Below are 21,773 nucleotides of genomic sequence, written 5' to 3'. Positions count from 1 at the left end.
TCTGGACACCTAATCCAGCTAGTATCTCTGCCTGCAGTTTGTGTCCAATCACTGCTGGGCAGGAGGTATAACTTCCAGTTTGTGGCTCTCTCACATCGCCTTGGACAACACGTCACATCCCGTGAACAGACGGCTCCTGTTTGCAATCCTCTGTCTACAGAGATTTCCTTGTGTATTAGACCTGTGGAACAACAGGTCCCAGCTGTTCCTGTGTTCCCGTGGAACTACAAGTTCCAGCAACCCCTCCAGCTCTCCTGCGACATTCCGTGTGCAAGTTCCTGTGTTCCTGTGGAACTACAAGTTCCAGCAACCACTCCAGCTCTCCTACTGCATCCAGTGGTTCCCTGTGTTCCAATCTCCAGATCCCCTGTGTTCCTGGTTATCCTCCTGCATCTCTGTGGAACTACAAGTTCCAGCAACCACTCCAGCTCTCCTGCTGCATCCAGTGGTTCCCTGTGTTCCAGTCTCCAGATCCCCTGTGTTCCTGGTTATCCTCCTGCATCTCCGTGGAACTACAAGCATCAGCAACCCCTGCATCTGTATTTGGCTCCACACCTATCTACAACCACAGTGTGCTTCAGCCTCAGCAGTAGAGACTCTCTCCAGGTGCATCCCTTCACCTCATCTGTGAAGCAGCTTGCTAGCTGCCTGTGCCTAACGAACTGCACTGTGAACATTCACCTGAGTCTCCTGCATCTGCTACCAGGTAGCTATACATTTATTACCATTCCTTCCATAGACTCTCAGCTTCCAAGCTGCACCACTTCCATTGCATACTTTTTATTGTTTATTCCTGCACGTTATTCTGCTGCCTTATTGTGTGAACTTTTATGTTAATAAATAACATTGCACACATGCGCGGGAATCCAATCCAGTATCCTCTCTTCCTCCATCCTACCTCCACTGACCCACTAGCGCCCCCTCCGGGGACACAAACCAGACCGAACCTGACAGTTTGTCCAAGGCCCATGGACTCGGATGGTGGTCAGAATGTGGGGTCAGGGGCCTTACAAAATCTGGTCTCCCGTTTGGATAGTCAAGAGGCTGCGCAGCAGCAGATGATCCTGTTTCTACAGGGAATGTCTATCCGTTTGGATACCTTGCAGCAATCCCTTCCAAGTTCTGTTGTTTCTCCAGTTCCTGTTCAAGTCACTCCTGCTCCAGTCATTTCAACTTTCCCTGCACAATCCGTTCCTGTGGATGGATCTTGCTCAAGTCAGTCCTATGGCAGTCCCTTCACAGCTAACTATCCAGAGAGAGCGACTTCCTCCTTTGAAAGCTTCAAGACTCCTTTGTTGTCTGCTGTGAACTCTGAGCCAATAAGCACTCTTTATCATCTATTGGAACAACTTCAAAGTCTCCTAACAAAAATCATTCCAATGATGCCAGAAATCCTGGGTGGTGCTTTAAACGCAGTGACGAGTACTGCTCAAAGTATTGAGACTAGTGCGACCTCCGTGTCAACTTTTCTTCAAGCTAAAGTCTCTTCTCCTATGCAGAGAGAGGACAGATTCCAGAGCTACCCGCGCTCCAAACTCACGGAAGCTGAACGCCGGCATCGCAAGCAGCTTCACCTCTGCTTTTACTGTGGGAGTTCTAGTCATCTTATTAAGGACTGTTCCTTCCGTAACTCAAAAGTTGGTGACAGGTTCCAGCATCACAGTGTTTTCACCTGCAAACCTTCCAACGTACCCTCCTCAGTTTCAAGTTCCTTTACCCGGGACGGGAGTGTCCAAAAAGTATACGATTGGGGTCCTGTGACAAATAGACCCAATCCCAAGTTCAGAAATCAACAGAGACTATCTATGTTACCCATAACTAAAGTAGTTTCTGTGTCTACAGCCCGAGAAGGGGCGTCCGTGCCTACAGCCCGAGAAGGGGCGTCCGTGCCTACAGCCCGAGAAGGGGCGTCCGTGCCTACAGCCCGAGAAGGGGCGTCCGTGCCTACAGCCCGAGAAGGGGCGTCCGTGCCTACAGCCCGAGAAGGGGCGTCCGTGCCTACAGCCCGAGAAGGGGCGTCCGTGCCTACAGCCCGAGAAGGGGCGTCCGTGCCTACAGCCCGAGAAGGGGCGTCCGTGCCTACAGCCCCAGGTTGGGCATCTGATGTTCAGGTTCCAGAAGTGGCATCCGGGCATGCAACTCAAAGAAGTGTGTCTGATCTATTAACCCCAGGAGGGGTCTTTGGAGTTTCATCCTCAAGTGAGGAATCCAGGGCCAAGATCCCAGGAGGAATTCTTAAAGCCACAGATACAGACATGAACTTTTGTTTGCCAACTTCAGAGAGTGCTACCAGCTCAGTACCACTCCAAAAGGGATCATCAGAACATCCGGATTCTGTCTATACAGAGTCAAGTGTCAATGGACCTAGCCCGGTTCCAGCCGTCGGTCCAAAGTCTCGACTGGTTCCAGCCAGCCTGAGTGGCTCCAATGATGGGCTACCTCCTTCGGTTCCAGCCGATTCCAGAATCCTCGGATCAAATCCGGTCCTATCCGTCAGTCCGAGGACTCCGCCGGTTCCTGTCGCTTCAAGCTCTTCCGGACCCAATCCGGTCCCATCCGTCTGTCCGGATCAGCCTCCTCTGGTTCCAGCCAGCCCGAGTAGCTCTGTTTCCAATGCTGAGCTACCTCCTTCGGTTCCAGCCGATTCCAGCATCCTCGGATCAAATCCGGTCCTATCCGTCAGTCCGAGGACTCCTTCGGTTCCAGCCGATTCCTGTCTCTTTGTATCAAATCCGGTTCTATCCGTCAGTCCGAAGACTCCTGCAGTTCCAGCCAGTTCAAGCTTATCTGGACCCAATCCGGTCCCATACGTCTGTCCAGATCAGCCTCCTCTGGTTCCAGCCAGCCTGAGTAGCTCTGTTTCCAATGCTGAGCTACCTTCTTCGGTTCCTGCCGATTCAAGCTTTTCTGGACCCAATCTGGTCCCATCCGTCTGTCCCGATCAGCCTCCTTCGGTTCAAGTCAAGTCAAGTAGTCCTGGACAAATCCCTGTTCCATCCGTTTGTCCAAAGTTGTCGTCGGTTCCTGCCGATTCCAGTTCCTCTGAACCCGGTGTGGTTCTCTCCAGTGTTTCAAGTAAGCAACTCCTGTCGCTATGTCCAGAGACTACAGTTCTTGCAGATATTGCAGTTGCCTCAACCCAGATGGAGGCTCTACGCATCTCACCCCAAGATGAAGCTTCTAGCATTCTGTCAACCTCAGCAGAGAATTCCCGTCAGTCAATCCAGGAGATGACGTCCTCTCTCCACCCTCGAGCATTTCAAGTTGATTCTACTCCTGCTTCTGAATGCTTATTCCAGTCCTCTACTCTCAAGTGTCCGACATGGTCTTCCGAGACTTCAACTGACATTCAGCCTTCCAAGTGTCCACCAGATACATAAGCTCCAGTCTACTTTGATGGTGACTATGCTCGGTTTCGTGCAGTGGCGAGCCAATACCTCGCTTTTACTGAGTCGGAACCTTCAGTGACTATTTCTCCAGCCAATGCAATCAGATACTTCCTCCTGTTCTTCAAAGGTAGAGCACTGGACTGGGCGAATCCTCTCATTGAATCTAAAGATCCGCTACTGAGTGATCTTCCCGCTTTCTGCGAAGCCGTAAAACAGGAGTTTGCTCCAAAGTTTATGCATTCAGAGTCATCTGGGCATTCTGGCCAATTTGTCAACAGTTTGTCTACTGCTAAATCCTCTCCAACATCTCTGTCTGTGCAAGATCAGGATACATTAGACCAAGCTATTAAAGATTTCCAAGCTGTAAAGTCAAGACAAGGTTCTCAGACTTCAGATTTGAAAGTTGCATATACTCCCGTGTCTCCATCCTACAGCAACACTTCTGAAAGTGAGTTTGTTGATAAAGACTCAAGTTACATTATGGGAGGTGCTATCCTTCCTAGCTATGCCTTTTCCCAGGAAGTAAATTCTGTCTTAAATGACCCTGAATGGTCTACTTGTTCTGACGAGGAAAATCTGTCTTCTGAAGATGAAAGTTGGGAAGACTTTTGAGGACCTCTGCTTTTGTGTTTTCCTAAGTTCTTTTTCAAGGTTCCTCCAAGTTCCAGCGTGGGTGTTCGGCGCCCACCCATAAAAGGGGGGGTACTGTCAGGAATCTGCATTTTCCATTGCATCTCTGCTGTGGAACTACAGGTCCCAGCAGTTCCAGTTCTGTTCCAGTCTTCAATCTCCTGCAGCCCACAGCTCACCGTGCTCCACCTAACCAGTTCAGTTCTGTTCCAGTTCTGGTTTTCAGTCCTCTGCAGCCTGGAATGCTTCAGCCAACTCACAGCTGATCTGGACACCTAATCCAGCTAGTATCTCTGCCTGCAGTTTGTGTCCAATCACTGCTGGGCAGGAGGTATAACTTCCAGTTTGTGGCTCTCTCACATCGCCTTGGACAACACGTCACATCCCGTGAACAGGTGGCTCCTGTTTGCAATCCTCTGTCTACAGAGATTTCCTTGTGTAGTGGACCTGTGGAACAACAGGTCCCAGCTGTTCCAGTTCCGTTCCAGTTCCCAGCTGTTCCTGTTTTCCTGTGGAACTACAAGTTCCAGCAACCCCTCCAGCTCTCCTGCGACATTCCGTGTGCAAGTTCCTGTGTTCCTGTGGAACTACAAGTTCCAGCAACCACTCCAGCTCTCCTACTGCATCCAGTGGTTCCCTGTGTTCCAGTCTCCAGATCCCGTGTGTTCCTGGTTATCCTCCTGCATCTCTGTGGAACTACAAGTTCCAGCAACCACTCCAGCTCTCCTGCTGCATCCAGTGGTTCCCTGTGTTCCAGTCTCCAGATCCCCTGTGTTCCTGGTTATCCTCCTGCATCTCCGTGGAACTACAAGCATCAGCAACCCCTGCATCTGTATTTGGCTCCACACCTATCTACAACCACAGTGTGCTTCAGCCTCAGCAGTAGAGACTCTCTCCAGGTGCATCCCTTCACCTCATCTGTGAAGCAGCTTGCTAGCTGCCTGTGCCTAACGAACTGCACTGTGAACATTCACCTGAGTCTCCTGCATCTGCTACCAGGTAGCTATACATTTATTACCATTCCTTTCATAGACTCTCAGCTTCCAAACTGCACCATTTCCATTGCATACTTTTTATTGTTTATTCCTGCACGTTATTCTGCTGCCTTATTGTGTGAACTTTTATGTTAATAAATAACATTGCGCACATGCGCGGGAATCCAATCCAGTCTCCTCTCTTCCTCCATCCTACCTCCACTGACCCACTAGCGCCCCCTCCGGGGACACAAACCAGACCGAACCTGACACCAAGACCCTAACAGTATCGTGGCTCTCTGATGCTGTCTCTCCCTCAGCTCTCTATTGACGCTCTCATAACTCCACCCTGAACCTGCTATTCCACTCCCCCTGGCTCTGAGACAAACGGCTGTAGCTCCCTTTCTACCTCCTATCTTGCCGACTACCCCTGTTTCCACCCCCACAGGATTCTTGGAGGTGGCAACAACTCCACACATAGTAACATCCTGGGCTCTGAACACCCCATGATCATCGAAGAGAAGGAGTCGCCACTGGCCAGGCTCAGGCTCACTCTGTGTAGCCCCTCTGTGATGTCCATGTGAAACGCCTTTCCCTCTCTGCAAGGCACTGGGCTCTACCCCACTCCTCTCACAGTTTTCTTTATATATCTATACATTACCGCTCTGAAATATTGTGGTCATGTCTAACAGAAACCGTAAAGCTCCTCCTGGAGACTCATCCTCATTCTTTGGCCCTAAAAGGGGCAAAAGTGCGAATCAACTCCCGGCTTCGCCTGGGACTCTACAGGACGCGGGATCCTCCCCGTCCAGATCCCACTCGGCTCTCACTGTTGACTATGACCCCTATGATTCCTTGGTACAGAGGATTGCGACCACATTCAGAGTTGAACTACGTGCGGCCATTCAGGAACTTAAAACGGAGATATCTTCCCTTGGCTCGCGTACTGACGCTTTAGAACGTAAGACTGATGATATCTGCAACTACCAAGATGTGGTCACTCAGGAAGTCTCGGAACTGCGGTCGGGAGTTGACCTCATGCGCGAACAAGTCGAGGACCTGGAGAATCGCTCTCGCAGAAACAATTTGCGAATACGCAACGTGCCAGAGTCGATAGATACACCTGCGCTACCGGAGTATCTCCTAGGTCTCTTTCAACAACTACTCCCGGATCACTCGGAGGAACAATTTCTGCCGGATAGAGCACACAGGACTCTCCGTGCAAAACCCCCCCCGGACCAACCTCCGAGAGATATTGTCCTCCGCATGCACTATTTCCACATCAAAACTAAGGTACTCAACGCCTGCCGAGGCACTCCTGCTATCCCATACCAGGGATCTAACCTCATTTACCAGGATCTGGCCCCCTCCACGCTCAAAAAGCGAAGAGAGATGTTACCCGTCACTAAGGCCCTACGCAACCGTCAGATCCTATATAGATGGGGATTTCCGTTTGCTCTTCAGTTCACCTTCAACGGTCGGAATCACTCGGTGAAGAACCCTGACGATGGCTTGATGGTCCTGCGGCGACTGGGGCTCTTCTCGACGTCTCCTCCTGCACCATCCTCAGATTCTCCTGGGAACCCGAGGTCGAGATCCCCTCCGCGTGCTGAATGGTCGACCGCCCGCTGAGTACACTACTCGACCTCAGGACTCTCAGGTTTTTGTTACATGGACTTTCAAAATATCTTTCTCTAATCTAAGGTTGTAGAGATGTTGTTTATGTCTGTTTATACTGCATTTGTGCCTAGGGCCCATCCTTCCTGCGCAGCGGCATGTGGCTCCCCTTATACATCCTCACATCCTGCCTCCCCGGCCCACTATCAAACTGACTCTGTGATGTCCCCATATGACAACCCCGGGGTCGCCCCATGCCGCTGTTCGGTGATGTTATGATTGTCTTTGTTGATGATAAATACCTATCTCTCTTAGCTGTTATACGTTTAAATCCTATTATATTTGTATGTTATAATGTGATACTCTAACCTGACACCATAGGGTATAGTCTGCCCCTCTGCTAGGATCATTCCATCACTGGAATGGACCCTCCCTAGTTGGAGTACACTCAGACCCTGTCAACAAGTTACTGGGGTATCCCCCTCCCCCTTTTTTGCCTTGCAGACCACCCTCCCCCCATGCCCTCGTTAATGGTCCACGTTCTACTGCTACTCTGGTTGGTGGACAGTTGGTATGCCTCTGTTCTCCTCCCGGCCTCACCCCCACAACACCAGGTCCCCCTCCTGTGCGGATCGGGCCCTATAGTGGTGTTGTACGTCGTGTCCTTCAGACTGCGACTTTTTCTGGATACTCGGTTGGCCGCATGGCCTCCAATCCCCTTGTTTCTTGTCCCTAATTTCTCCCGTCCCCCTTATACCCTCCCTACGCAGCTTTGCACTACACCCTGGGTGGTTAGACCCCCCTCGCGCGGTGTTTCGCCCTGGAACCCCCCATGACTCTTAACATTATATCACTGAATGTCAACGGACTCAACTCCCCCCAAAAACGTACTATGGCCATCCAATTTTTTAAAAAACAGAAAGCGGACATAATTCTTTTACAAGAAACTCACTTTAAAACTGAACACCCATCCTTGGCCTCGAAGGCTTACCCTCAGGCCTTCTACTCCACAACCCCCCAAAAACGTAAAGGTACTGCTATCCTGCTTCATGCCTCCCTTCAGTACACTATTGAGAGCTCCTTCTCGGATCCCAAGGGTCGTTTTACTATTGTTGTCCTACAGCTTGGAGGCTCCTTTTTAACTATAGCCTCGATTTATTCCCCTAATATGGAGCCGGGTGCCTTCCACAACGATTTCCGTAGCCAACTCGATATACTATCGAGGGGACGGGTGATCATTGGTGGAGACTTTAATGCCGTACCAGATCTAGTGTGGGACCGTACTCAGTCTCGTAACCCTAGTCCATCGACAGTTAGGGAATCCAGACGATTAGCTGAATACATAACGTCCTCGGGGTATTATGACGCTTGGAGGGTACTATACCCATGTGAACGAACGTACACTCACTACTCTATCCCCCATGACCTCCACTCTAGACTTGACCTTTTCCTAGTAGACTCTTCCACGGTACAAGGCCTGATTAAGGCCTCGATTTCCCCTGTGGTGTGGTCAGATCATCTGGCAGTTTTCTTGACTATTGATTCCTCCCCTACACCCCCACAACCTTCCGTTGGAGATTAAACTCTGCTATCCTTCTGAAAAAGGAATATATCGTACAGACTACTGAAGTCCTGAGGGAATTCTTCTCCTTGAATGCCACGGACGAGATATCTCCCGCAATAGTCTGGGAAGCACACAAAGCTACCATCCGCGGGCACTTTATTTCTTTAACTAAAGCCCAAAAATTAAAGGATCGCAGGGCAGTTGCGGATCTTGAGAACCAAATCAAAGAGCTAACGACCTGACACCAACAGACGCCCAGACGCTCTATATATAGCAAACTCCTGGCTCTCAAAGGCCAATTATACCAAATATTATCGACCAAAGCAGCTAAGACCATGCGATGGTTACAACATAAGTTCTATTCCAAGGGTGACAAAGCTGACTCCCTCTTAGCCTCCCGCCTACGCGCCCGTAAACAGAGGAATAGAATCCTCTCACTGAAGGACCAACGCCACAAGCTGACCTATGATCCTCAACAAATTGCCCACTGTTTCAAGGAATACTACCAGTCCTTGTATAACCTACCCACTCTTGATGACCCTGTTAGTTTGCAAGAACGCATAGACAACTTCCTCTCTTCCTGCCCCCTTCCGACACTCTCTAAACAACAGATGGACTTACTCAACACAGAGATATCCGCAGAGGAAGTGGATATCACAATCAAATCATTGAGGAATGCCTCAGCTCCGGGTTCGGATGGACTGCCAGCTTTATACTATAAGAAATTTAATGGTACGCTGACCCCGGCCCTGATGGTATTGTTCAATGCGATTCTAGCTGGTACTCCCTTCGATAGCTCCACTACTAGAGCGGAAATAGTCATCATACTTAAACCCGGACGTGATCCCACAGACTGTAGCAGCTATCGCCCAATATCCCTGCTAAATTCTGACCTGAAATTATTTGCGAAAACACTTGCCAACCGGCTTGCGGGGATGATGGCTTCCCTGGTTCACCCGGACCAGGTCGGTTTCATCCCCGGCAGACAGGCCTTTGACAACATTAGAAGGGCGATCGATACCCTGCACTTCGCTGACTCCTCTGGGATCCCCTCCCTGGTGATGGGGTTGGACGCTGAAAAAACGTTCGACCGCATATCATGGATATACATGGATTGCACCCTTCGACGCTTTGGTCTTTCGGGCTGTTTCCTCACGGGCATTGAATCTCTCTACGCCTCCCCGTCAGCTTGTGTCCTAGTGAACGGTCTACTATCCCCTCCATTCTCAATTGCGAATGGCACGAGACAGGGCTGTCCTTTGTCACCCTTAATTTTCGCTCTAATGATGGAGCCTCTGGCGTCAAGAATCCGCAGCTGCCCGGATATCTTGGGGATCACAGTGGGCTCTTCTCAGTTCAAGATCTCTCTATATGCGGATGATATTTTGCTTACTCTCTCGAATCCACATATCTCTCTCCCAACCCTTTTCAAAATCATACAGGAGTTTGGTGTTATTTCCAATTTCAAAGTTAACGCATCTAAGACAGAGGTATTAGACTTCCACCTACAAACCCCGTTGAAAGCCACCCTATGTAACAATTTCAAATTTGACTGGAAAAAATCCCGACTGAAATACCTGGGCGTATATCTCACCAGACAATATTCCCAACTATATGCAGCTAACTACCCTGAGTTGATTCACAGTATTACTGGTGATCTCCAGAGATGGTCTGGCTAATTCATTTCTTGGTCTGGCCGAGCTAACGCTCTGAAAATGAATATCCTACCTCGCCTCTTATACCTCTTTCAGTCGCTTCCGGTGCGGATTCCCTCACAAGTGTTCTAAGATTTACAGAAGAAATTCTCACACTTTCTATGGTCAGGCAAAAGGCCCCGAGTTAGATTCATGACGCTCTATAACAGGGCCAGGGAGGGTGGACTTGGAGTGCCCAACATTAAATTGTACTATTATGCGGCCCATCTATCACAGGCCGTTCTCTGGCACTCGCACATATCTTCTCGTAGATGGGTTCAATTGGAATCCGAACTTGTTCGTATGCGCTCCGTCTCCACCCTTCTATGGATCCCACGTTCTCACAGACCCCCTTATTATACTAATTTCCCATCCATAACATTCACCATCTCACTATGGGATAGGCTCACTAAGACCTTTGCTCTATTATCCTCCCCTCCTGCTATTGCCCCCCTTTGGGACAATCCACTGTTCGCCGAAGGACGGTCCTCACATGCCTTCCAGCACTGGTCGGCTCATGACCTTCTGTTTATCAACGATATTGCACTGTCTCGCTCTTTCCCAGCATTCGCAGATTTACAGAATTGATATGGACTCCCTCCGCAATGCTTCTTCCAATACCTGCAGTTACGTAGCTTTCACATAGCATTTCTCCAATCACACACTCTCTGTCCCGATCCCCTCTGGGATCGTTATGCTACTGCGCTCTCCCTCTAAGGGCCTACTGTCATCAATATATCGCCTCATGCTTACACATAACCTACCCACATTGGCCTCTCACGAAATAGCTTGGGAAGCTGACTTACAGGAACACATAGAGACGGACACCTGGGAGCAGATTAAGCAGAATCTGGTTTCCTCTGCGACCTCTATTAGACACAGAGAGAACTCGTTTAAATTATATGTCCGTTTGTACCTGGTCCCGACGTGACTGAGTAGAATATTCCCTTCCGCATCAGATAGATGTTGGAGGGGCTGCGGATCGGAGGGTACCCTGCTCCATATATTTTGGGATTGTCCCGGGATAGCATCACTCTGGAAGGTCACCCGGAGATTGATCTTGCGAATCACCGGAGTGAATATGCCCTTTTCCCCGTCCTTCTTCCTTTTCCCGAGACCTATTCCCGGAACACCGAAACCCTCACAAAAGCTCATCTGGCACATCGCGACCGCACTGAGATGTAAAATTGCTTTCCACTGGAAATCGCACACACTCCCATCCATAGCGGCTGTGATTGCTGCTGTCTGGGATACCTACCATATGGAGTTCCTCTCTAGTGTGATCGAGAGCGATGCAGTTATATTTTCTGAGATTTGGTCCCCATGGCTGGCGTACTACAAATGCCCCCTTCCCTTGACATACGGTTTTTGATATATTTGCCTATTTGATATCATATTTTTGCATTGCTGTACCCCATTCTTTTTCCCTCCCCTCCCATTTTTCCTTCTGTCTTCCCCTCCGCCCACCCTTATGTACATTGCGTATTGTACTTTAGTAAAAACTTTCAATAAACAGTACTTAAAAAAAAAAAAAAGGAAAGAAAGCAGGAATCAATCCTGAAAGCTGTGTATACACATTCAGGTACTATCCTGAGGCCTGCCATTGCGTCGGCATGGATGTGCAGCGCAGTAGCAGCCTGGACAGATTCTCTGTCTGAGGAGTTAGACACCCTGGATAGAGATAATATCTTACTGACCCTGGGGCATATCAAAGACGCGGTTCTGTATATGCGGGATGCTCAGAGGGACATTTGTTCTCTCAGCTCTAAAGTAAATCCAATGTCCATCTCTGCCGGAAGGGTCCTATGGACTAGGCAGTGGACAGGGGATGCTGATTCGAAAAGACATATGGAAGTTTTACCATATAAGGGTGAGGAATTATTTGGGGACGGTCTCTCAGACCTGATTTCCACGGCGACCGATGGGAAGTCAAAATTCTTGCCGTATGTTTCCTCACAGCCTAAGAAAGCACCGTATTATCAAATGCAGTCCTTTCGTCCCCCAAAGACCAAAAAGGTCAGAGGTGCATCTTTCCTTGCCAGAGGTAAGGGAAAAGGAAAAAAGCTGCATCAGGCAGCCAGTTCCCAGGAGCAGAAGTCCTCCCCGGCCTCCTCTAAATCTGCCGTATGACGCTGGGGCTCCACAGGCAGAGCCAGGAGCGGTGGGGGCACATCTCAAGAATTTCAGCCACCAGTGGGTGTGTTCACAGGTGGATCCTTGGGCGATACAAATTGTGTCTCAGGGATACAAGCTGGAATTCGAAGAGACGCCCCCTCTACGTTTCCTAAAATCTTCCTTGCCGCTTCCCCCATGGAAAGGGAAGTAGTGCTGGCGGCAATTCACAAACTATATCTCCAGCAGGTGGTGGTGAAGGTTCTCCTACTTCAGCAGGGAAGGGGTTACTACTCCACCATGTTTGTGGTACCGAAAACGGACGGTTCGGTCAGGCCCATTTTGAATTTAAAGTCCCTGAACATTTATCTAAAGAAATTCAAATTCAAAATGGAATCGCTCAGAGCGGTCATTGCAAGCCTGGAGGAGGGGGATTACATGGTGTCGCTGGACATCAAGGATGCTTACTTGCATAGCCCCATTTTTCCTCCTCATCAGGAGTACCTCAGGTTTGTGGTACAGGACTGTCATTACCAATTCCAGACGTTTCCGTTTGGCCTGTCCACGGCACCGAGAATATTTACCAAGGTGATGGCGGAGATGATGATTCTCCTTCGGAAGCAAGGAGTTATAATTATCCCATACTTGGACGATCTCCTCATAAAGGCGAGGTCCAGAGAGCAGTTGCTGATCAACGTGGCACACTCTCAGGAAGTGTTGAGACAGCACGGCTGGATCCTGAATATTCCAAAGTCGCAGCTGATTCCTACGACACGTCTGCCCTTCCTGGGCATGATTCTGGACATAGACCAGAAGAAAGTGTTTCTCCCGGAGGAGAAGGCTCAGGAGCTTGTGACTCTGGTCAGAGGGCTCCTAAAACCAAAACAGGTATCGGTGCATCATTGCACGCGAGTACTGGGAAAGATGGTGGCGTCTTACGAGGCCATTCTATTCGGCAGGTTCCATGCAAGGATATTTCAGTGGGACCTGTTGGACAAGTGGTCCGGATCGCATCTTCAGATGCACCGGCTAATCTCCCTGTCCTCCAGGACCAGGGTGTCTCTTCTGTGGTGGCTGCAGAGTGCTCACCTACTAGAGCAGGCATTCCCAACCACGGTCCTCAAGGCACACCAACAGTGCAGGTTTTAGTGATATCCAGGCTGCAGCACAGATGGTTAAATCAAAATAACTGAGCTACTAATTAAGTCACCTGTGCTGAAGCCTGGATATCACTAAAACATGCACTGTTGGTGTGCCTTGAGGACCGTGGTTGGGAATGCCTGTACTAGAGGGTCGCAGTTTCGGCATACAGGATTGGGTCCTGGTGACCACGGATGCAAGCCTCCGAGGGTGGGGGGCAGTCACTCAGGGAAAAAACTTCCAAGGACTGTGGTCAAGTCAAGAGACTTGTCTGCACATCAATATCCTGGAACTAAGGGCAATATACAACGCCCTGACTGAAGCGGAGCCTCTACTCCGAGACAAACCAGTGCTGATCCAGTCAGACAACATCACTGCGGTCGCTCATGTAAACCTAAAGAAGCAGGGTGGCAATGGCGGAAGCCACCAGGATTCTTCGTTGGGCGGAGAATCACGTACAAGCACTGTCAGCAGTGTTCATTCCGGGAGTGGACAACTAGGAAGCCGATTTCCTCAGCAGACACGACCTACACCCGGGAGAGTGGGGACTTCATCCAGAAGTCTTCTCGCAGATTGTAAATCGATGGGAACTGCCACAGGTGGACATGATGGCGTCCCGTCTCAACAAAAAGCTAAAAAGGTATTGCGCCAGGTCAAGGGACCCTCAGGCAATAGCTGTGGACGCTCTGGTAACACCGTGGGTGTTCCAGTTAGTCTATGTGTTTCCTCCTCTACCTCTCATACCCAAGGTGTTGAGGATCATAAGGAAAAGAGGAGTAAGAACAATACTCATTGTTCCAGATTGGCCAAGAAGAACTTGGTACCCAGAACTGCAAGAGTTGCTCTCAGAGGACCCGTGGCCTCTGCCTCTCAGAAAGGACCTGTTGCAACAGGGGCCCTGTCTGTTCCAAGACTTACCGCGGCTGCGTTTGACGGCATGACGGTTGAACGCCGGATCCTAGCAGAAAAGGGAATTCCGGAGGAAGTTATCCCTACGCTAATAAAGGCTAGGAAGGACGTGACAGCAAAGCATTATCACCGGATATGGTGAAAATATGTTGCTTGGTGTAGGGCAGGAAGGCCCCTACAGAGGAATGCCAGCTTGGGAGATTCCTACATTTTCTGCAGGCAGATGTAACTATGGGCCTTAAACTGGGATCCATAAAGGTCCAGATTTCGGCCCTATCCATTTTCTTTCAAAAAGAACTTGCTTCACTGCCTGGGGATCAGACATTTTGTTAAAGGAGTGCTGCATATTCAGCCCCCTTTTGTGCCACCAGTGGCACCGTGGGATCTCAATGTAGTTTTGGATTTTCTGAAATCGCACTGGTTTGAGCCTCTTAAGACTGTGGAGCTGAAGTATCTCACTTGGAAGGTGGTCATGCTGTTGGCCTTGGCTTCGGCTAGGCGTGTGTCAGAATTGGCGGCTTTGTCCTGTAAAAGCCCCTACCTGATTTTCCATGAAGATAGGGCAGAATTGCGTACCCGCCCGCAGTTTCTTTTAAACCTAAACCAACCTATTGTGGTACCTGCGGCTACTCGTGACCTGGAGTACTCCAAGTTAATCGATGTAGTCCGGGCTTTGAAGATGTATGTTTCTAGAACGGCTGGAGTCAGAAAAACTGATGCGCTGTTCATTCTGTATGCACCCAACAAACTGGGTGCACCTGCTTCAAAGCAAACTATTGCTCGCTGGATCTGTAACACGATTCAGCAAGCTCATTCTGCGGCAGGATTGCCGCATCCAAGATCAGTAAAGGCCCATTCCACAAGGAAGGTGGGCTCTTCTTGGGCGGCTGCCCGAGGGGTCTCGGCATTACAACTTTGCCAAGCAGCTACTTGGTCGGGTTCAAACACTTTTGCTAAGTTTTACAAGTTTGATACCCTGGCTGAGGAGGACCTTGAGTTTGCTCATTCGTTGCTGCAGAGTCATCCGCACTCTCCCGCCCGTTTGGGAGCTTTGGTATAATCCCCATGGTCCTTACGGAGTCCCCAGCATCCACTTAGGACGTTAGAGAAAATAAGATTTTACTCACCGGTAAATCTATTTCTCGTAGTCCGTAGTGGATGCTGGGCGCCCGTCCCAAGTGCGGACTTTCTGCAATACGTGTATATAGTTATTGCGTAATACAGGGTTTTTGGTTATGAGCCATCTGTTCAGTTAGGCTCAGTTTATGTTCATACTGTTAACTGGGTAAGTTTATCACAAGTTGTACAGTGTGGCTGGAATGAGTCTTACCCTGGGTTCCAAATCCTTTCCTTATAATGTCAGCTCTTCCGGGCACAGTTTTCTTAACTGAGGTCTGGAGGAGGGGCATAGAGGGAGGAGCCAGTGCACACCAGATATAGTATTAAATCTTTCTTAAAGTGCCCAGTCTCCTGCGGAGCCCGTCTATTCCCCATAGTCCTTACGGAGTCCCCAGCATCCACTACGGACTACGAGAAATAGATTTACCGGTGAGTAAAATCTTATAATTTTTTTTTTTTAGGTAGAACGTCTCTGTCTAATATTAAAACAGAAGATATAGAGGGAGAAGAAGAGACGTATGTGACTGATATAAAGGCAGAAGATACAGAGGAAGAAGACGAGACGTATGTGACTGATATAAAGGCAGAAGATATAGAGGGAGAAGAAGAGACGTATGTGACTGATATAAAGGCAGAAGATATAGAGGGAGAAGAAGAGACGTATGTGACTGATATAAAGGCAGAAGATATAGAGGGAGAAGAAGAGACGTATGTGAGGGGTGATCAGCAGTGTAAGGAGGAGGAGATCCCTACAGATATCAGCACAGGTGAGTAACAAACACTTATTACAGAACAGAGTCACATAGTGACATATTCTCCTTGCTCAGTCACTACAGCAATCTCTTATACTACAGCCTCTGTTAGTACAAACTAATGAGGAATATGTATTTTCCCCGTTGGGGAGTCAGGAGACATCAACCCCTATTATACTCCTGCTCTTCTCCTTACATCATGTCACTGTGTGTTTTACCAGCCCAGACGTCTGACCAGTCTCCACTCCAGACTCTAAGGGCAACAGGATGTTACATGAATCAGTCATGCTTTGCCTAAACGCCCAAACATTCTAGAAAGGTATTATGAAAGGTAACAGTGGAAAGAATATCAGGCCATATACCATATAGCAATTAAATAGCAAAGGAAATGAAGCAAAAAATATACTTTTTGCTTTATACCCATAACAAGAACAAATAAATCTGGCCCAAAAATAGATCCATGCCCAGTAACTTAGTCCCAGTTGGCACATGTTACAGTAGGAAACAGACTCTGAGTGTCTCTAACAGTCTTACTCCTTTAGCATATTACTTTGAGACGGAAGACAACTCCTCCGGGATTGGTTTAGGTAAAGTGTCATGAAGGACTGTCAACAGGAATATCCCACTTTTTCAGAATAGCAGGGCCATCCTCGGGTGAAGGTATCACTGTGAAGGCATTGTTTCGCATCACAATAATCTTAGTAAGATAGCCCCATTTGTATTGCACATTTCCTTGGGTGGAATAGACGCCTTTTGGCCATCGTCACAGAAGAAATATCCAGATATAGTTGCAGATTATCCAGGCACTCAGCCGTGGATGAGGAAGACAAAGCGACTTGTAGAATGCATTCTTTAATATGAAAAATGGACCCTGAGCAGAGTGTCCCTTGGTGCATGGATAGGGGCCTGTTTGGACTTTGGGAGCCTATGGATCATATCAGTAAGAAGGTCAGTGGCAGAAGCCTTTGGAAGCTTCTGAAAAGAGGACCGTGGCATAATCATAAAGCTCAGCATTTGTAACAGAATTCAGAATGCCCATTATTCTGATATTATTTCTCCGAGACCTGTCTTCTAAATCAATTACTTTATCACGAATAGAGGCCAGGTCTTCCTGAAGGGTGTCATGTGCTGAAATCAGATCTTTGTGAGACGCAACAATCTCTTTCATCTTAGTCTGTACGAGTGCCAATCTCACTGATATCGGACCTCAAAGCTTGAATATTAGAGCTAAGTTCTGAATATATTTCAGTCCCTAAATGTAGATAACATAGAATGTATAGAGCGTAGAGTAATAGGAACATCTAGGATGTCTTAAGATGTCTTCAGCCATTACAGCTGGGCTGTGCATCTGACAAGAAGAAGCAGATGATATTTTAGCGGTCTCCGATGGACCACCTGAATTCGAGATACCAAAGAGGGGTGGTATTCATGTGACCGCCGGTCAGCTGACCGACAGTCACATGACCTCCTCCACGAGCCCGACGGCTCACTTTCCCGATGGTCGGCATGCCTTCCAACAGGGACTATTTCCACTCGTGGGTGTCCACGACACCCATAGAGTGGAAATGGAACCCGTGGCGATCGCAGGTCGCCACCGAGCCCGCAATGGGCTTGCTGCACTCGCCCCTCCCCGCTGGGATCCTGGCGTCGGTATGCTGCCGGGATCCTGGCGTCGGTAAGCTGACCGGCGGTCAGCCATACTACACCCCAAAGAGATGGACAGGTGGGGCCGATTGGGTATCTTTTAACCTTTCTTGGAGGTATGGAAAGCCGGCTACAAAGAGACTGACCTCTCAGAGATAGGAAAATACAAACAATCTATAAATAAAAGGAGCAGTAGTACGCTGTCAGGAGGTTACATCAAGATGACTCTGTTCACAATGACATTCTTGGGGTGACAGGGGTTTTTGAGCCAAAATTTCAAGTAAACCTGATGTAATGCAACTCAAATAACACAGTAATGAGCGAGATATTCCACTAGAGGTCAGCGTGATCACAGACGTGATGTACTCAGCACAGAGAGACACAAATGGCAAAATATATTCAGTGAATAAATCCACAAAATAATATACTGTGAGGTTGTAATCAGAGTGTAATGCGCTGTACTCAGACGATACTTGATACTGGGCTCTGCATGTAGACTGAGAGGAAGTAGATTATAGTGGTACCATATAAATACAAGGTAGTGTCACCTCCTGGCAAATGCTTCAATTTAGTGTAGTGACCCCGGTCCAGCCATCAGGACACTTATTTAGTAGCTTATATCAATTTTACACCTTATTGAAGGCAAAGCATGCGATGGGCGGGTGCCAGGATTCAAAATGGCAGCCACCTCACTTTCCAATATCATTGCCGGGCTCGGTGACTGTGGGCAGACCGGTCTGTCCCCAGCAATTGTGGGAGCTGCGCACCCATGTGAGTGAGAGAGCATTTGCCCCTACCTGAGGAAAAATTGCCCCCAAGTCAGGTGTTTGGAGCGTGCAGGAAAGACTGGGCACACTTATCCCCAAAATTCAGCCCGTGGCTTCAGCGGCGTCGCTAGGCTGCGACAGTGAACAGTGCTCTGAGTGAGCAGAGCGAGCGGCTTTAGGGCAGGAGGAGTGGGGGGACTTAATAGATTGGGTCTTGGTCCCAGTGGCAGCCGACAGCTATCAGGTAGGTAAGAAGCCACTTAGTGAGGAGAGCTCCAGAAAGTACGTCTGGATGGACTCAGGCCACGCCCCTCTTATTTATTATTTTATATACTAACAGGGGTGACAGGTGTGGTACAGCCCTACAAAGGCAGATCCAATCTCTTTCTCATCAGACTCTGCTGTCTTCCCTGCACTCTCACTCAGATGTTCACTGCTGCCAGTAGCACACGTATGAGAAGCAGAAGTATGGCGGCAGCTGTATAGATTCTGATATGTAATTCTCTATATCATACTTACCGTACACACATCATCCTTATTACTATTGAGAGAATAGAGGTAAGACACTGATGATGAGGGTGTAAGAGTGGATTATAACCTAGCAGATGATGATGATTACAGGATATCATATGGTGTATTGCATGTAAAATACCTTGTTCCACACCTACTCTGCTGTAGCAATATACCTTATATAAGGGTGAGTAACACATGTACAGGCTTACCAGCGTATAAGCACACACATAAAGGAATGCTACCTTACCAATGCTTGCTTCCAGGAGTAACGTTAGGAGACATTTCTCTGATCCATCAGCTCATATGACTGATGTTATTGTTCATCTAGAATTTCCAATTCATACGATATGTTCCCCATCCATTGTTTTACATTGGTGCTGACATAGGACTTGGCGAGTGACTATATCTCCATTTATACTTCATGGTTAGTTACCAGTACAAGAGAGAGATATCTAGGTCTTATTATAATATTACATTTGTTATTGTGAGAGTTCTCAGGAAGGTGGACACAATGATAGTCTGAGACACAATATTATAAACCTTCATTAAAAGTTATGTTTTATTATACACACACATTTACAATTAAGTGTCCCAGACAGTCGTCTTCTCCGCTTGTTTACAAGATTAATATTGTTACAGAAAATGTCACATTTCCATAATGTATTTTATTTCCAGCAGATGGACACACAAGCACGAATATCACAGAAGGACATCTAATGTTATCCCTGGATTGTGACATAAAAGATAATGACAGTAGACAGGATTCTCCAGGAGCTAACCCCATTACCCCAATTATACATCCAGCTCTATCAGCTGATCCCTCTGATCCTGGGAAATATTCTCCTGATCACTCTGATATTGGTGCATCTGTTACAGCTCTGACAGTAGATACAGTGTTTCCCTGTTCCATAGATGCCAAATGTTTTACACAGAACACAAAGCTTATCACCCATCAGGCAGCTAAGGCAGGTGAGAGACCATTTCCATGTTCTGAGTGTGGGAAATGTTTTACATTGAAAGCAAATCTTGTTACACATCAGAGAAGTCACACAGATGAGAGGCCATTTTCTTGCTCTGAGTGTGGGAAATATTTTGCACAGAAATCACAACTTGTTACACATCAGCGAAGTCACACAGGTGAGAAGCCATTTCCATGTTCAGAGTGTGGGAAATGTTTTGAACGGAAATCACAACTTGTTGCACATCAGCAAAGTCACAGAGGTGAGAATCCATTTCCTTGCTCTGAGTGCGGGAAATGTTTTACCTCGAAAACACAACTTGTTATACATCAGCGAAGTCACACAGGTGAGAAGCCATTTCCATGTTCTGAGTGTGGAAAATGTTTTGCACGCAAATCAGATCTTGTTAGACATAACAAAAGTCACACAGGTGAGAAGCCGTTTTCTTGCTCTGAGTGTGGGAAATGTTTTATCCGGAAATCACATCTTGTTATACATCAGCGAAGTCACACAGGTGAGAGGCCATTTCCATGTTCTGAGAAATAAATCAGCTCTTGTTGGACACAATAGACATCATTCCGGTGAGGAACCATTTTAATCTTCTGGAGTATACTTATCATGCCCATGCGTTGTTCTTCAGGGTTCTTATCCTATCTCATATGCTTTTTGCAATATACATGTTACCACTGAGTGAAATAATCAGATGTCATGCCCTCATCTACCACTGCTATACAGATGACCTGTCTTTTGCTTCAGATACTGAGAAACCAGTCCCAATCCTATAACTATGCGAAGAACCTCGCTAAAACTGCAAAATTTTATTGCAATGATTATTATTAATAAATTGGTAATGTTTGAATTGTGCACCTGCAACCTTTTTCTTTGTATGAGGAACCGTTTTAGTCTTCTGGAGTATACTACTTGCCATGTAATGTTCTTCGAGGTTCTTATCCTATCTCTTATGCTTTTTGCAATATACATGCTCCCGCAGGGTGAAATAATCAGATGTCATGTCCTCATCTACCACTGCTATGCAGATGACCTGTCTTTTGCTCCAGATACTGATAAACCAGTCCCAATCCTAAATGGTTGTCTAGCTGAGCTTCAGGTGTGGGTGATGCCAGTTGGCTGTGACTCAGTCCTGGCGAAACAAGTCCTTATGATAGAAGCTCACCAACAAAGGACAGGGCTACAGCTCAGCTTTGCAAACCAACCAGACTTCCGCTTGTGGGTTCAGAGTTACAAAATGCTGATCATGTGTGGAATCTTGGTGTCCTGGATTGTGGAGTGAAACTTAGACATCAGGTATCAGCCACAATCAGATCCTCATCTGAGAAACATAGCCAGACTCCTGCACTTCTTTCCCTCAGAAGATCTACCTACAGTCATACATGTACTTGTATCATCAAACATAGACTACTGCAATGTCCTCTACCTGGGTCTCCCAGCAAAAGAATTGCACCGCTTGTAGCTTGTACAGATTGCAGCAGCCAGGCTGTTACCTAACCAGCCCGTTCCTGCCACATAACACCCATTCTCTACTCCCTTCACCGGCTGCCTGTAAGATGGTGACTCTGGCCCTAATTCAGGGTGGGTTGCAGTGTGCGATCCAAATGGAAGTATTGAGAAAAAGTTGCGGGCGCATCCACTGCGCCCGTCCTGCGCATGTGTCTGCATTCTCTGCGGGGGGCCGCAGAAAATGCGATTGCTCCGTGTTAATGTTATGCACACCAGTGCCTGCAGGAAAGTACTGGTGTCAGAACTGTTATGCACTCCAGTGTCTGCAGGAATGTACTGGTGTTTGAACTGTTATGCAAAACAAATGGACTCACAGACAAACTGGGAAATATGACATAATGTACACAGAAGGTTATAGGGTAACAAAATACACACAAAGTGAACAGAGAAGCCCAGAGGCTAAGGAACTGGGTATCTCCCTTGTATTAGAACTGCTCAGATAGAAAAAGCAAGATGTTGTGTTTTAATACGT

General features: G+C 47.9%; 1 protein-coding gene across 1 annotated transcript; it reads left to right on the top strand.

Annotated features, from left to right (window-relative positions):
• Positions 1-8,509: 8,509 nt before the first annotated feature.
• Positions 8,510-20,679, top strand: LOC134984438 (oocyte zinc finger protein XlCOF7.1-like). The gene is made up of 3 exons (XM_063950017.1): positions 8,510-9,240; positions 15,614-15,915; positions 19,503-20,679. Exons 1-3 carry the CDS (start codon positions 8,510-8,512, stop codon positions 20,327-20,329), a joined length of 1,860 nt encoding a protein of 619 aa, XP_063806087.1. The 3' UTR covers positions 20,330-20,679.
• Positions 20,680-21,773: the final 1,094 nt, after the last annotated feature.

Source organism: Pseudophryne corroboree (genome assembly GCF_028390025.1).
Source record: "Pseudophryne corroboree isolate aPseCor3 chromosome 3 unlocalized genomic scaffold, aPseCor3.hap2 SUPER_3_unloc_55, whole genome shotgun sequence".
NCBI classification, from domain to species: domain Eukaryota; kingdom Metazoa; phylum Chordata; class Amphibia; order Anura; family Myobatrachidae; genus Pseudophryne; species Pseudophryne corroboree.
Note: the sequence above shows the minus strand (reverse complement) of the source record. Positions and strands in the feature narration are given on the sequence as shown.

Excerpts from the sequence above, each read along its gene's own strand:
- LOC134984438 (XM_063950017.1), top strand. The coding sequence starts at position 8,510 with ATGCGATGGTTACAACATAAGTTCTATTCCAAGGGTGACAAAGCTGAC. Across the intron at positions 9,241-15,613 it reads ATCCCCTCCCTGGTGATGGG|AACGTCTCTGTCTAATATTA; the intron begins GTTGGACGCTGA and ends TTTTTTAGGTAG. Across the intron at positions 15,916-19,502 it reads CCCTACAGATATCAGCACAG|ATGGACACACAAGCACGAAT; the intron begins GTGAGTAACAAA and ends TATTTCCAGCAG.